Source organism: Ruditapes philippinarum, unplaced genomic scaffold (assembly GCF_026571515.1).
Source record: "Ruditapes philippinarum isolate M1 unplaced genomic scaffold, ASM2657151v2 ctg1540_1_1_1_1, whole genome shotgun sequence".
Lineage (NCBI taxonomy): Eukaryota > Metazoa > Mollusca > Bivalvia > Venerida > Veneridae > Ruditapes > Ruditapes philippinarum.
Genome location: NW_026858447.1, coordinates 42,096 through 59,760, shown reverse-complemented (window position 1 = coordinate 59,760; position 17,665 = coordinate 42,096). Strand labels below are relative to the sequence as shown.

Sequence of the window (17,665 nt, the reverse complement as noted above, 5' to 3'; positions counted from 1 at the left end):
TACCGGTTTAACCGGAGGGGACTTTAGGTTTACCCTCCGTCCGTCTGTCCGTCTGTCTGTCTGTCCGTCTGTCTGTCCGTCTGTCTGTCTGTCTGTCAGTCTGTCAGTCCGTCAGTCCGTCCGTCCACAAAACTGGATCCCGCGATAACGCAAAAAGTACTGAAAATATTTTTATGAAACTTGATATATGGATAGATGGCAGTATGGAGATTATGCACGTCTTTTTTTTTTCTTCCTATGTTGAAAATTCTGGTTGCTATGGCAACAAATAGTCTGAAAATATGGCAAATTTAACACATAAACTGGATCCAGTGATAACTCAAAAAGTACTGAAAATATTTTTATGAAACTTGAAATATGGGTAGATGGCAGTCTGGAGATTATGCACATCTTTTTCTTTTCTTCCTATGTTGAAAATTCTGGTTGCTATGGCAACAAATAGCCTGAATTTCAAGATTTCTGATTTAAATTTTTCAGCTTTTTCACTATATGTTCTTTATTTCTTAAGGTGTTTACTTCAAACTTTAAATATAAGTTTCTGGTCATCAACCACATCATATGTGACAAGGTTTATAACTCTAGCACAAAAAATATCAGTATTACCTCCCTTGAACTTAGATTTTTTAGGGGAAAAAATGTTGTCTTTTTTAAATAACTTCTTTATTTCCTAATGTATCTACTTCAAACTTCATATATATGTTTCTTATTATCACTCGACATTTTTGAGAAGGTTAAATACTCTAGCAAGACTATTTCCAGAATTATGTCCCCCTTGAACTTAGATTTTTTTCGAGAAACTGGTATTTTCACTCCAACTTCTTCATTCCTTATAGGATTTACTTTAAAATCCCACATCGTAATAATATGACAAGGTTGTATAAACATAATTTCCTTACTAAGCATGGAAACTTAACACATTACTGTGATATAGACAAACTTATTTTATTATGTTTTGTGGTTGATATTTTCAAATACAGACTTCATCCTCAAATTCATTATAAATGGCAATACACAGGAGTGTATGACAATTAAAGAACTTTTTGAGGGACCGGTAGGGGACTACTGTATTGCCCACAATACTATCAAATGCTTGTTAAAATAGGATTGCATCTTCGTGTTCTCCTTAAAGAATAAACGCTACACTACTTTGTTTTCCACTTTGAAAATACAGAAAACAATATATCTTAATTTTACATCATTTGTCAAATGAAACAAAACACCGTATTTATAATCTAATTTAAAATGGCCACTGTCAAGCTTATTATGCACATTGTTTTGATATTTTGATAATGTTTGAAACAAAATATATAATCCAGTTGATTGTAAAGCGGTAACTTGAAAAATCGAAAAATTCAGTGATAAAAACTCTGTATGATGACTCATTATATAAAATAATAAAATAAAATGTCTATACAATTATTTTAAAATAAATGAATTATCGTCAACCGATAATGACAGTTAAACGGAAACATTTTCATCCCTATTAGAGCTGAAGAAATTTTTTGTCAAAGAAATAAGCACATAAGAAATAAGTAAAATAATTTACAAAAGTCTTTGCTGTGATAAAATAAGTTTTGAAATATTTATGTTGGAAGTCCCTTAATGCAGTACATAAGATAGAAGAACATATGTAGAGGATCAGAAATATGCTTTAATGAAGCTTATCAATAAATTAATCCACAGAATAATTATGAAAACTCCTGGTTTATTTCCTGTGTATTCTGTAATTAAGATATTTATCAAATATAGAGTGCTTTGAAAACTTTAGTTTGCAGTAGAGTCTCCGTGGCTCTCTAAAAACACTCTAACCCCCGCCTCTCGTAAATACCCATAAGCGTTTTAACAAAAAATACAAACTTGTACATTGAACAATTCCAAAACAACACTAACATTAACTTACCACTCTGTTGATTACATCAATTGAAGTAGCTTTTGTCACAAGTGCAAATATCCAAATCAAAACTAAGCCTCCTCTCATAGTATGTAAGTTCTGAATAATCATTATACTAAATGCTTATTTCATTATACTTCAAACTTATTTTAATTCCCGGTAATATATTTTCTCAGTTGTCTACCGTCATATATCTAGATAAGCAAACCCAAACACAAAGCAGAGATTCTTTCTCTTATTTTTTCCAATATTTTAATACTGTAGAGAGATTATAGAGCTGATGTAAATCTCAATAATGTTTAACTATGATAGTCTGATAGTCATCTAAGAGTAACCCATTTTACTATAGGGGAAGAAATTATGTCTCAATTCGTTTTTATCGAAGGGCATTTTCAGTTAAATGTTTTTGCTTAACTTTTTGTTATTCTGGATCATTTGATGATAAGGGTTGAAGCTGGTGCTGGATTGGTTAAATATGTAGCATGTTTCCATCGTCCTTCATAAACAGACTCAAATGAAGTCATCTTCGTAATTAAGGAGCAATCGTAAAAATAAAGGACAATTATTCTATGCGGTTAATTTTATGTCTAATCTTTATTTTGTACTCTAATATAAATTTCAAATCCACATTTCAATTTTTTTAAAAATTTCTAATATAATTTTATGTTTCAAATCATGAGATTATGAATAAAGTATCGTATGTTATCAGCATGGTCAATATGTTTTAGATGGACCTTACCTTAGATTTATCAAAATCAAATTTTCAGATTGATTTTCCATCGTTTAGTTTATTATAAATTCACCTTCGCTTTCCCGCAACTGTGTGTCAGCTATAATAATAAGAGGATATTTTTTCGTTTGAGTGAAATATGGAATATATTTTCACGAAACATGATAAAATGCCACATATTTTCACGAGCCGGGACGGCGAGTGAAAATATATGGCATTTTATCATGTTGAGTGAAAATATATACCATATTTCACGAAAAACGAAAAAATAACCTTTTTATTTAATTTCATTATCAAGGAAAATGGTTACGAACCCCATTGCTTGCTACGCAACTGCAACTGTACAGCGCGCAGTAATATATTATTGCGTTTTGTTTTACACGCGATATTTGGCGCTACATTGTTAAAGATATTGGTGTTCGGATTTATTTTCTTAGTTAGACCATTTTCTATCATTCTAGATAGTTTTCAAAACAAAATTCAACAAAAAGTTGTTTTGTATTTCTCAGATTTTCAAACAAAATGGCGAAAGAAGTCCCTTAAAATAAATATGAGTTTCGACTCCGCCCACTTTCATATTTATATTTCATATTTATTTTAAAAAAATATGAAATATATTTGACTGATATAGCACCATATTTTATGGGTAAAATTAAATAATAACATATAATTTTACATTACAATTTGTACTTTAATGTTATTGATAAAGTCAAATCATTTAAGATAGAAATGTACGATGAAATTATATTAGCAGTTTACTTATTGCAAATGCAAAATATATATGTAACATTTATAAGAAGATACAGTATCACAAAGAATAAGCATTACTCTATTATTTGTACTCATAAAGTTATTTTAGGGCTAGTGTTCACCTGCAGCTTGTTATGTTTATGTAATTCTAAGTCATTAACATTGTTTCCGCTAGTTTAATACTCTGTAACGAAGTGTAATTATTACAGTCTTCAAATAACACTCTCCGACTCAAGTGTTTTATTATCAACATTTGTAAGTACACGTCATGCTTTACTACGTCTTTAATCTTTGAATCGTCGCCAGTATGAAGGAATTATATTATAACAGATGGAAGTGGTTTTACAAAGAAAAGCCGACATCTAGACTGATTAACTATTTCAAAAGAAAGAAAGCAGTAGTTCCGATATTACTATTCTAAGTTAAAATAAACACCATTCTCTTAACTAACTAAGACACCACCATTCTTTCTAATAGGGTTTTTGAACATATAGTCAATAACTGTCTTATTGTATATAATGTAAACCAAAAATTCTATACTGTAGTATATGTTCCTGCTGTCCTCATGACGACATAGGGCAAGTTGAGTTATTTATAACCACCATTCTTTAAATAAAGGTTGTGGATTACAGATACGCATATACCATTTGATAGCACCTTGTAATAACTATGAAAGTGCACTACTATCAAAATAAAATGTATCATAACCATAGGAGCATCATGTTAACCTTTCAGTAATCAATTTTATCACACACCCGTGCCGTTTTTTGCGACTCCGTAAACATGGTATTGCACGGCCGTGCATATATTTTGTCGTCACGTCATTAGCGTTATACAAAAATACTGTAAAGACGCGCTAAATGTTAGCGTTATACTATAGGCGCGTCAATGAAAAATGACTCTGATTTCATTTTAAACGGTCTTTATTTTGGGTATGTGATAAATAGAATATTAGATTAGTGTACGTTCATTACTGAATTTATTGCACTCGTTGAATGCTCGCCAGAGGCTCGCATAATATAATTTTATTCGACTCATGCAACAAATTCAGTATTTAACTTACACTCATTCAATATACTCTATATATTCGAGATTTCATTTCAGCAATGACAAGGAATGATCTGACCGTTCTTAATCTTTGCAGACAATATCACCACGTAAACTTTTGGAAAATGTAACCCGAAAATGATAAAAGAAATTAGACCTTAATTTACGATCAACTGGTTTCGGTTTCTCTCAGAAATTTATTGGTCTGGCAATTTTATCTCTACATTGGAAAAAGAATTGAAAACATTTAATCTTATTCTTAATTTATAACAAAATTGTTGATTTTTTAAGGGAATTTATACTTTTTTGGTTATTCGTCTAGGTTTGGGGTAAATTCCATTTTAATTATTTTGAAATAAATTAATATCCATATGAGAAGTTAAGAATACTGTCAATGTGAAAACGATTTTTTATTCATTTAGATGCCAAGAACAAATTTTCACCAAAGTACGCATTGAATGAATAAACCTTTCATTTCTTTAAGCTTATTTTGAAAGAGTGTGTTAGTAAATTAAGTGGATAAAAGTAATAATATAAGAATTAATGACTGCTGAATTTAAACTAATTTTGTTAATAAAATGTTAATTAAATAGATTTTTTTTTACTTTTCTAACTTCATGCCTTTTCATGTATCTTAATATGAAGATCTAATTAATGTAGCTACTTACTGCTACTTTGTAGGTGGCGCCACTTGAACCAGTCCATCGTATTCGGATAGCATCGATCTTAATCACAAACGTGCAAACATTAAATAGCTAGAGAGTGTTGCATATTAGAGTAATAGCAATTTAAAATTGTTGGTTAATCTTTTGTTTAGGTTTGTCATTTTTAAATCCACTTCGAGCACAATTCTATTTCTAAAAATACTTTCACAATACTATCTTTTAGTTTTTGCATTACTTTCAAATGTCATAATTTGTCATTTATGATAAGAACAAATAAAAACAAGGTAATAAAATAAATTAAATTTGTATTAGAGAAAAATGTTAAGTGCCAAGCTAGAAGAAGCTAATGTTCACTTACACTTTATACCGACAAGGCATAGTCAACACATTTAATCCTACTTTATTATTTGTCAGTTATCATGTAAATGAAATGTTTGTAAATAAAATATTGTTTAAACTAATGCATTTAAAGTAATATTCGAAACCTTCCCTCTATAATAGTTTCATATTTCGTTTTACAAATAGTATGGCATATTAATATAGTGCTCATGAATAAAGTAATTTTCTAAAATGTGATTGACATTTAAAACACCATAATGCATTTAGTGAGCTTGTTATGGTAGATTTGCCAATTAAAAGAAAAAGCATCGGTTTTGTTCAGTAAAAAATGATAAATTTACATAAAAGTCTCTTAAAAATCCCATCAATTGATTACAAAATACTCATAGTTATGTTTGAAATTTACCTCAAATTCTAAATTTGATTTTAATCTTCTTGTCATGGACAATTGATAGGGAAACATGTAATTTCTAAAAGATGATGTAACGTTTCTTTCAGGAAAACTGTCAGAAACATTTCCAGGGTTGGCACATCCTACACAATCTGTATATCATAGCAGATTATGTTAGACGAAGCACGCGAGTCACGCAAGACCTTTTCTAGAATTGTATAACATAAAACATAATACAAAGACAATGGTGGACGACTCTAATGTAATGTCATAAGACAGTTTTTATATATATTCAATAGCGACAGTTTCATTGAACAAAATTTACATCTCAAATGGAAACAATATGAATGAAGCATATACACTTATAAAATCATATAATATATTTGATTCCAAAGTGAGATTTTAGAACGAAATACCATTTATATACCTAATGGTTTAGAAATTCGTTACTTTCCTTTCATCTATAATTTTTATAAAACTCTCAAATAAGTATTTTTCTTATTTCATACGGTCCTCAAATCTTTATTGTATGAACCCTTTTTCAAATATGGACATAAATGGAAGTCTTGAAATAATTAAAGCAAGATCGGACATAATCTTAAAAGACAAGCTCAAATATAATCTTTAAAAGTAAGATCAAATATAATCTTTAAAAGCGAGATCAAATATAATCTTTAAAGACAAGATCAAATATGATCTTTAAGACAAGATTAAATTTAATCTTAAAAATCAAAATCAATATAATCTTTATAGACAATATCAAAAATAATATTTAAAGACATGATCAAATATAATCTTTAAAACAAAATCAAATTTAATCTTTAAAGACAATATCAAAAATAATATTTAAAGACAAGATCAAATATAATCTTTAAAAACAAAATCAAATATAATCTTTAAAGACAATATCAAAAATAATATTTAAAGACAAAATCAAATATAATCTTTAAAAGCAAAATCAAATATAATCTTTGAAGACAAGACCCCAAAACCATTCAATCATTCTACATATCTTAACGTTCTATTAAAACAAATTGGGTTTTTATTTAACTTTTCTGTATCTCACTTAATTGACAGGAACATATAGTTCATAATGTTAAATGTAATGTGTCTGTCTCTTTAAATGTAATGTATTTTCATTATACATTTTTATTGATTGATTACTGAGGTAGTTTAACAATTTTGTTTATAAACAATTAAGCCGTGTTAGTAAGTACGTTTAAAGCAGTTATTAATATTTTATGAAATTAAGAGCATCGAAATGACATTAATTACTGGCGAAATCTTTCTTACATTGGAGAGAACTTGAACACAAGCAACATTTTGTAACTTCAAATACACAATACATCATCATATGTAGCAAAGATATAAGTCTTCCCTTCCTTTTGAAGACACAACGCCAACTTCAACGTTATGAATATATACATAAATGTTTCTTTGAAATTTGTTAAACATTTATAAGTGTTTCATTTCTCAGCTTTCATTTACAAAGATAATGTATTTTAGTCATATCATGATTAACGTAAGTAATAATTGTTATCTTCTTATAACATTGACAATATTTGTTTGAGTTACACAAAGTATGATGTCTATTTCATACTATTTACATCCAACATCATAAATGTGCATGATCAACCTAACAGAGCATTTCCAAACACGGGTGAAAGTTCCAGGAAATATGCATTTGTTTGTATTACAGACTAATGGGATGCAATAAAATTAACCAGAATATTCAGTCCATATGATAATTACGTACAAAGTTGTTTAATTAAAGTGGTTGCGATAAAATATGAATACTTGAACTATCTTGAAAGAAACCCCAGGAACTTCGCATTTTAAATGGTACAAAAAGTAGACTGTAACATATAGGTAAGTTACACTTTTTTGAAATTCACCAACGTCTAATTAATTGTGTCTTGTTCATTTTATAATAACAGTCACTCTGATAAGTGAAAAATGTTTTTTTTTATGTGTTTTTACCTGTAGTACTTATACAGCGATATGTTTACTGATTCTTTCAAATTTTAACGATATCTGTTTGCTAAAATACTAAAGGTCATAGAAAATATTGTTTTAATCTTTTATCTACTGAAGATAATTGATATGCTGTGACAGCTTATATAATTTCCAATAAAAAAACTTTATATGTTATAATAACGTATTTATGAAATTATAAATACATCTTGTTAATAAAAACAATTGCGTATGTTCGTTACATTTCTATTATATAATCGAAGTATAAGTAAAACAGTAAACCAAATTACAGTATTATTAAGACGGAATTGACTGTAATAAACAAATAACCATTACATTGTTAACAATTATTGTCACAGATCGTAAAATAACTTAAACGTCTATAAAAGAAAGCAAAAATAGACAAATATCAGCAGCCACAGGAATAAAAAATGATACAAAATTAACGCTTTCGTCAAGCAGCAGACCTCAAGAACATAACATACACTTTCTCATTTTACATGTACCTATATTTCAAAAAATACCTCGGAATTATTTCATCTTGGACAACCCGACATTAATTGTAGAAATACCCCGGAATCCGAGATCGTATCTTACATATAGGGAAACGAATAAAATGCTTTGGTTTTGGAATTTGATGTAATTTGAATGATATTATTAAATATAAGAATAAATAGTTTTACATCATATATAATAACTAGTTAGTTGATTTGTAAGACGACAGCTTTTCCAGCTATATAAATGAATGTAATAATAAATATTTCATATCATATGTAAAGGTGGCATTTAATTATGCACTATAGAAATTAACATCAATATTTTAACTTGACAAATAAGTTTTTTCAATTCAAAGAACATAAATAGAAATGAAACAACCTACCACACTGTTGATAAATTGGAAATGTGTAATTTTTGTTACTAGTGTTAAAAACCAAATAAAATTAAGAAAATTCATCTTTTCCGTCATTCAAATATAGAAAACCTATCAAATATATAACTCCGAGAAAAACACAAGGTTTACGATTGTCTACATCAAATATAAAACAATGATTCTGATATATCAACACCTATATACTCATGTTCTGCAGGCAGAATGATATATTCTCAATAATGTTTACTTTTGAAGCTGTAGCAAACCATCTTCCAATTGGATCACAAATTATGTCTAATTTCTTGTAGTTAAATAGTAATTTCTCATAAATTGATCATTCGTTTGATCCAATATCTCCAGGAGTCTTACATTAGAAAGTTTTAAAGCCTAATCCATATCAATTTGGATAAAGATTTACTTATTTAACCTTGTTTAACTCCCAAAAAGTGTTCAAATTCCAAATGAATTACCCAATTAAATGTGAATTGATAAAAATTATTTACATATGAACATTCCAAGCTTACTGCAACAGATTGTTTTCTTATAAAAAAGCCAACAAAATCATAACGAAATTATATAGACATTACATTCTTATAGACAGGATTTCTGTCATTTACGATTGTTTCATTAAAGTGGATTGGTCTGCATTGGATATATCATCACTAAGTATTTCACATATTTATAAAAACATTAGCAAGTCATCTTACGTCTATTTGTTTGACTTGAACAAAAAACATTGATAAATATTTCTGTTAAACAGGTGTGCATCGTTGGAAAGCCAAATATTTCAAATAATCATCAACAATCTTTATCAAATGTCCTACAATATCTATCTTGTAGCAGAAATGCAGTTTAAGGTCCAATTAACCTATGAACGGTCCCTGTAGCTAAAATGAGTATAAAAGAAAAAAACTATTATTTCTATTTTCTAAACGATTTTCATTTGTTGTGATCTGATCCGGTTTCCAAAAGGTTTGACCATATAGTCATCGCCTTCTTCTTTGCGTTTTTAATGTACAGTTATACTGATTTTATACTTCTGTATTGAAAGAACCACTATGTGTATATTTTGCAACTTTTATCACAATTATTCTAACATCTTAACATTCAGCGCTGTGCTCTTCTCGTGTGAAACATCTAAAAAATGTATAATTCCATTATCACAACATTATAAAATAAATACCAGTACTTTCTACAGAAATTTCTGAGCCTAAATGTTTCTTTATGAGGTTGCGTTGTACCCATTGTAAAAGAACATCATTATTTTAATCTTTATGTGAATTCAACTTCATTATAATTATCTTCTTTATATAAAAATCCGAGTTTATAAAATATGCACTCCATGCATAGGAAGGTTATTAATCTTGCCCTGAATCAAATGTTCAGATTAAAAACCCTACAATATTTACCAATAGAGCTTACGAATTTTGGAGTACCAGACCAATTATTTCAGGGAGGGACAAGATTAAGCTTCTTGTAATGAAAAAACTAAGTTCTTTAATCATTTTCGGATTACGTTTTCCAGTTCAAAGGAGTTTCCGTGGTGACATTGTCTGCAAAGATAAAGTACGGTCAGATTATTCGCTGTCATTACTGAAGTCGTGGAAATAATTGATAACTGAACTGTAAACATGATGCTCCTGTGGTTATAATGTATTTTACTGTAATATGACAATTCCTGCCAGTGCACTTTCAGATATTGCAACTTCTGTCAACCGGAAATTACGTATCTGTAATTCATTACCTTTATCTAAGGAATTGTTATAAACAACTCAATAATTGGCCTGATTTCGTCATGTGTATAGTAGGAATTTATAACTTATTTTGTATACATTTTATTTACAACAAGACATGCATTGTCTAGAAAGGATGGTGTCTTAGTAAGTTGAAAGAATGGTATGCATTTCTACTTTTAATGATAATATGAAAACCACTGCTGCCTTCCCTTTCTGAGTTAAATAAACAGCCTAGATGTGGGCTTTTCCTGTATCAAACGGTTTTGTAAAAACGATTTACATCTGTTATAATTCCTTCTTATTGGCGCGTATATGCGCATTTCATTACTGTGTTTCGTGATTCGTAAGAAATATAAAGTAAGACTGAAGTTTCATCCAGAATATTTCTAGCGCTCAATATCGAGACGCGAAACTTCAGTCAATAATTTATGACTTTATTTGTTTGCATATTTACTTTTTTGTTCCTTGGTTTTATTAGAATACTTTTATTCATAACAATCTAATTTTCTATAGACACTTTGTAATTGCTATGCACTTGGAATTTTAAGTTGATTTTTTCCATCTTTGTTTCACAGCAATGGAATCCACAAGTATGGGGTAAATTCCCCTTTAGATTATTTTATCATAAATTATGAATCATATGACAAGTTAAGATTACTGTCAAAATGAAAACGCTATTATAGAACACATTCTCACCATTGTATGCATTAAGTGAATAATATAAGCCTTTCATTTCTTTAAGCTTATTTTGAAAGTAATTTTTGTAAGCATTTGTTAGTAAATTAAGTGGATAAAAGTAATATTATAAGAATTAATGAACTAATTTTGTTAATAAAATGTTAATTAAATAGAATTTTTTACTTTTGTAACTTCATGCTCTTTCATGCATCTTGATATGAAGTTTTAATTAATGTAGCTATATATTGCTACTTTGTAGGTTGCGCCACTTGTCCTGGTCCATCGTTTTCGGATAACATCTATCTTAATCGCAAATGTACAAAAATTAAAAAGCTAGAGTGTAATAGTTATATATATTTTTGGTTAATCTTTTGTATAGGTTCGTCATTTTCAAATCCACTTAGAGCACACGTCTATTTCCTAAAATACCTTAACAAAACTAGTTTTTGCATTACTTTAAAATGTCACAATTTGTCGTTTATTATATGAACAAAATAACATAAGATAGTAAAATAAATACATTTTGTATTTATAGTAAAATATATGTTAATTGCCATGCAAAAATAGCTAATGATTACTTACACTTTATATCGACAAGGCTTAGTCCTACTCAATCCGTACAATTTATTATTTGTCAATTATCATGTAAATGAAATGTTTATGAATAAAATATTGTTAAAACTAATGCATTTAAAGTAATATTCGAAAAGAAATCCTCTAATTGTTTCATATTTCGTTTTGCAAAAAGTATGGCATGGCAATATAGTGCACATGAATAAAGTTATTGTTTGAAAAGTGATGGTAGATTTCCCTAGCGTGATTAAAAGAAAAATCATAAATTTTGTTATGTAAAAAAATGATAAATTTATTAGAATTTCCTTTAAACCGATTAATTGATAACAAAATACTCATATTTATGATTTAAATTTACCTCAAACTCTAAATGTAATTCTGATCCTTTTGTTATGGACACTTGATAGGCAAAGATGTATGTTTTGAAGGTTGATGTAACATTTCTTCAGGAAAATTGTCAGAAACATCACTTATGTTGGCACATCCTACTCAATCCGTATATCAATGCAGATTATGTTACACGAAGCACGCAAGTCACGCAAGACTTGTACTAGAATTGTATAATAAAAACATAATACAAAGTCAATGATGGGCGACTTTAATGTAATTTAATAAGACAGTTAAGATTTATATATATATTCAATAGCGACAGTTTAATTGAACATAATTTACATCTCAAATGGAAACAATATGAAATGAAGTATATAGACTTATTGAATCATATATATCCCAGTGGGAGATTTCAGATCGAAAAACCAATCCTATTCCTGCTGGTTTAGAAACATCCTCTTTTTTCTTTTCATTCGTACTTTTAATGTTTATGAAACAGTCGGTTGTCAAATGTTTTGTTGTATGAACCCTTTGTCAAATATGAAAATAAATAAAAGTCAAGAATGGATAATAAGTTACATTTATAAATATCTTTACATTACACATGGAAGCAGTTATGAAGACTGTGGTCAAGTCATTCGCCATAAATATATTGTAATATGTCGTTACAAAACTTCTATATAAAGTTGAATAAAATCTTTAAAAGCAAGATTATAAAACCTTAAAATCGTTTTACATATTAACGAGTTTTTTTTACAAGAAACTGTTTTATTTATTTAAATAAATTGTTCTATATATATCTTACCTAATTGACAGGCACATATAGTTCATAATGTTAATTGTAAATTATTTGTCTCTTTAAATGTAATGTCTTTTCATAATACATTTTATGATTGATTGATTAATGAGGTAGTTTAATAACATTGTTGATTTACAATTAATCCGTGTTATTTAGTACGGTTGAAGCAGTAATTAATTTTTTTATGAAATTAAGAGCATTAAAATAACATTAATTACTGAAGATATCATCTCTTTTCCTGAAGAGTACTTACTTGAACACAAGCAGCATTTTATAACTTAAAATACACACTACATCTTCATATGTAGAACTAAGTCTCCTCTTTCTTTTGAATATATATTTTTGATTGTTGTTTGAATATTTGTTAAACAGTTTTAATTGTTTCACTTCTTAAGCGTTTATTTACAACTTTATTGTATTTCAGTGATATCATAATAAACGAAAGTAATAATTGTAATCTTCTTATTGCATTTACAATAGCAGGTCGATCAATATTTGTTTAAGTTACACAAAAGGTGATATCTATTTCATATTATTTCAATTCAACATCATTGTGCATGATCAACCTAGCAGAGAATTTCCAAACATGTTTGAATGATCAATGTTAATACAATTTTGCAGTTTCAAAAAAGGTCTAGGAAATATGAAGTTCTTTGTATTACAGACTAATTTGATGCTATAAATTTAACCAGAATATTCAGTCCATATGGTGATTACGTACTAAGTTGTTTGATAAAAGTCGTTGAAATGTATATGTATATTTGAGCTATCATTAAAATCAGGATTGTCGCATTTTAAATTGTACAAAAAGAAGACTGTAACATATAGATAATTTACACTGTTTTGAAATTCACCAACATCTAATTTATATTGTGTCTTGTTCATTTAATAGTAACATTTACTCTGATAAGTGAAAAACGTTTTCTTTTTTATGTGTTTTTACCTGTTATACCCACACAACGGTATATTTAGTGATTCTTTCAAACTTTAACGATATCTGTTTGCTACAATACTAAAGGTTATAAAAATATTGTTTTCATCTTTTATCTACTGAATATAATTGACATGCTCAGACAGCTTATATAATTCCTAATCAATAAATAAAACTTTACATGTTATTATAACGAATTTATAAAATTATAAATACATCTTATTTTCGTATTTTCGTTACATTTCTATGATATAATCGAAGTATCAGTACAACAGTAATCAAATTACAGTATAATTAAGACAGAAATAACTGTAATTAACAAATAACCATTGCATTGTTAACAATCACGTATTTGTCACAGACAGTAAACCACTTGACAATATTGTCTATAAAAGAAAGCCATTATAGACGAATATCAGCAGCCACAGGAATAAAAAAATGATACAAAATTAATGCTTTCGTAAAGCAGCGGACCTCAAGAAAATAACACACATTCTCTCACCTTTCATGTACAAATGTACTTGTATTTAAAAATTATACGGAATTTTGTTATCTAGGACCACCACACGACAACAATTGTAAAAGTACTCCGGAACCCGAGATCGTATCTTACATATAGGGGAACGAATAAAGTGTTTTGGTTTTGGAATGTGATATATTTTGAATAATAATAAAAAGTATCATAAAAAATAGTTTTACATCATATATAATGACTGGTTAAATGATATGTAAGACAACCAACAGCTTTTCCAGCTATATAAATTTAAATAATTATAAATAGTTTTACATCATATATAATGACTAGTTAATTGTTTTATAAGATAACAATTTGTCCTTACTTATAAATTGATATAAATAACAAACAGTTTTACATTATATATAATGACTAGTTAATTGATTTATTAGACAACAGCTTTTCCAGCTATATAAATGAATGTAATAATAAATATTTCATACCATATGTAAAGGTAGTAGATTATGCTCAGAAAAATATGTTTATATTTAATAATGCATTATAGAAATTAACATGAATATTTTAACTTGACAATAAGGTTTTTAAATTCAAAGAACATAAATAGAAACGAAATAGCCTACCACTCTGTTGATAAACTGGAAAGGTGTAATTTTTGTTACTAGTGTTAAAATCCAAATAAAAGTAAGAAAATTCATCTTTTCCGTGATTCCAAATTAAGAAAATCTATCAAATCTATAACTCCGAGAAAAACACAAGTAACTTGTAACTTGTCTACGATTGTGTACATCAAATATAAAACAACGATTCTGATATATCATCACCTATATACTCATGTACTGCAGGCAGAATAATATATTCTCAATAATGTTTACTTTTGAAGCTGTAGCAAACCAACTTCCAATAGGAAAACAAGTTATGTCTAATTTATTGTAGTTAAACGGTAATTTACCATCAATTGATCATTCCTTTGATCCAATATCTCCAGGATTATTACATAAAAAAGTTTAAATAAAGCTTAATTAATATTAATTTGGATACAAAGTTGCTTACTAAGTCCTCGTTTAACTCACAAAATTGTACAAATTCCAGTTGAATTGCCTAATAAAATATGAACTGATAGAAAAAAAAATTATATATGAGCATTCCAAGCTTACTGCAACAGATTGTTTTCTTATAAATCGTAACGAAATTAAGATAAAGATAACATTTTCATAGTAATGAATTCTGTCATTTACAATTGTTTTATTAAAGCGTATTGGTCTACAAAGTGCATATTTTACATAATATTTCAAATATTGATAAAACAACAAAAATTTATCATTTGGATATTCTTGAAATCTATTGTTTGACAATTTGAAATGTTGATAAAATACTAAGTCATGTAGAGATGAATAATAATATCAAGAGCATATTTTTATCGTTTAAATTGAAATATGGAATATATTTTCACGAAACATGATAAAAGTTCATATATTTTCAAATTCATTATAACTATCTACTTTGTAAAATATCAGAGTTTATAAAATATGTACTTCAGGCATAGGAAGGTAATTAAACTTGCCCTGAATTTAGTGTTTGGATTAAAAGCCCTACAGTTTTTACCAATAGAGCTTAAGAATTGTTGGAGTACCAGACCAATTTATTACAGGGAGGTACAAGATTAGGCTTCTTGTAATGAAAAAACTAAGTTCTTTAATCATTTTCGGATTACGTTTTCCAATTCAAAAGAGTTTCCGTGGTGACATTGTTTGCAAAGATGAAGTACGATCAGATTATTCGCTGTCATCACTGAGTCGTGGAAATAATTGATTACTGAGCTGTTAACATGATGGTCCTGTGGTTAAAATGCATTTTACTCTTAAAGTGCAATTGCTGCCACTTTCTTAGTTATTGCAATGTGCTGTCGTTTGTGTTTTGCGTACCTGTGATCCATTAACTTATTTAAAGAATGGTTATAAATAGCCTTATAAGTTCCTTTCTCACTTCCCCCTCTGTGCGTTCACGTCGCTAAGAAGGCACAGGGCATCGGCAGAAGATTGGCGACTTGGCGGGTTTTACTTAAAATTGTCCGTTTTGGGACTGCCATATCGTCAATAACTGGGGACCAGTGGCCGATGCCCTGACTAAAGTTGAGGGGAGTGGCCCTACGATGTAGGCAGACGACAAGGATGGTGTGCTGCTAGGGTGTGTGGGCCCATAGCACAGATAAAGACTGGTAAGGCGGGCCCTTTGCTTGGCTCCAACAACCCTTTTAAGGGCTACCTTCTTTCGTTATTGGATCATGTTACTTTAGTCTCATTAATCGCCATACAGTGACCTAATTGTGGCTCAAAATTTATAAATTTGGCTAATACTCCGTTGATATTGCATGGAGGTAAATTATCACCACTTTATGCTTCAAAATTAGCCGTTTAAGGGTATGACTGGTGACATGTCCGAGGTTCGTACCCGGCAGCGAAAGCTGCTCGGCGGATGGACCCTCATTTAACATAAACTACATACATACATGCCTTATGACGTCATGAGGATAACAGGAATATAGGATTTATTTTATTTTCATTTTATGTACAACAAGACATTCATTGTGTACATGTTCAAACACTTCTTAGAAAGAATAGTGTCTTAGTAGGTTGAGCGAATGGTATACAATTCTACTTTAAATAATAATATGAAACCACTGTTGCATTCCCTCGTTGTGTTTAACAAACAGCCTAGATGCCAGCTTTTCCTTTATCAAACGGTTTTGTAAAAACGATATAAAGCTGTTATTAGTCCTTCTTATTGGCGTCGGTTAAAGGATACAAGACGTAGTAAAGCATGACGTGTACTTACACAGTTTGATAATAAAACACTTGAGTCGGAGAGTGTTATTTGAAGACTGAAATAATTACACTTCGTTACAGAGTATTAAACTAGTGGAAACAATGTTAATGACTTAATATTACATAAACATAACAAGCTGCAGGTGAACACTAGCCCTAAAATAACTTTATGTTTGATACTTATCTTTTTATATATATTACATATATATTTTGCATTCGCAATATGTAAACAGTTGGTCGTATTTCATTGTACTTCCGTCGATAAAATTATTTGTCTTAATCTCTGTCAAGTTTTGGTTTCACTTATGAGATTTTTATCGATATTTATTTTATAAATAAAATGGCTATTTTGACAACTCAATGTAAAACATATACTATTATAATAGCTGGTACATATTTGCGGGAAAGCGTATATAATAAATTTGAAATTTAACTAAACGATGAAAAATCATTCTGTATTTTTGCTTTTGATAAACAACTATTGTTAAATCAATGTTAAATTATCAATCCTATTTGGTACACGTTTTGTAAAACAAGTACGATAACCTCACTACGCTAAAACAAAAAAAATCACAATCACTGTAGAAAGTTGAAAAAGAAAAGTTATAAAAATTATAAAATGTGTCTCTCGAATTCAAGAATGATTTAACTTAAAGATGACAA

At 28.8% G+C, this 17,665-nt stretch overlaps 1 protein-coding gene across 4 annotated transcripts in view; it reads right to left on the bottom strand.

Annotated features, from left to right (window-relative positions):
* LOC132753192 (CCN family member 2-like) overlaps positions 1–17,665 on the bottom strand; it is a 107,858-nt gene that overhangs the window by 50,078 nt on the left and 40,115 nt on the right. Inside the window, exon 1 of one of the 4 annotated variants that reach the window (XM_060743631.1) lies at positions 14,801–14,942. The exons of 2 other annotated variants lie outside the window; for them this stretch is intronic. In XM_060743631.1, the coding sequence (XP_060599614.1) occupies positions 14,801–14,875 (75 nt within the window). In that variant the 5' untranslated portion in view covers positions 14,876–14,942. Of the gene's footprint in view, positions 1–1,900; positions 1,994–14,800; positions 14,943–17,665 lie in introns of those variants that run through there. One more of the 4 variants, XM_060743627.1, reaches the window with a different exon arrangement.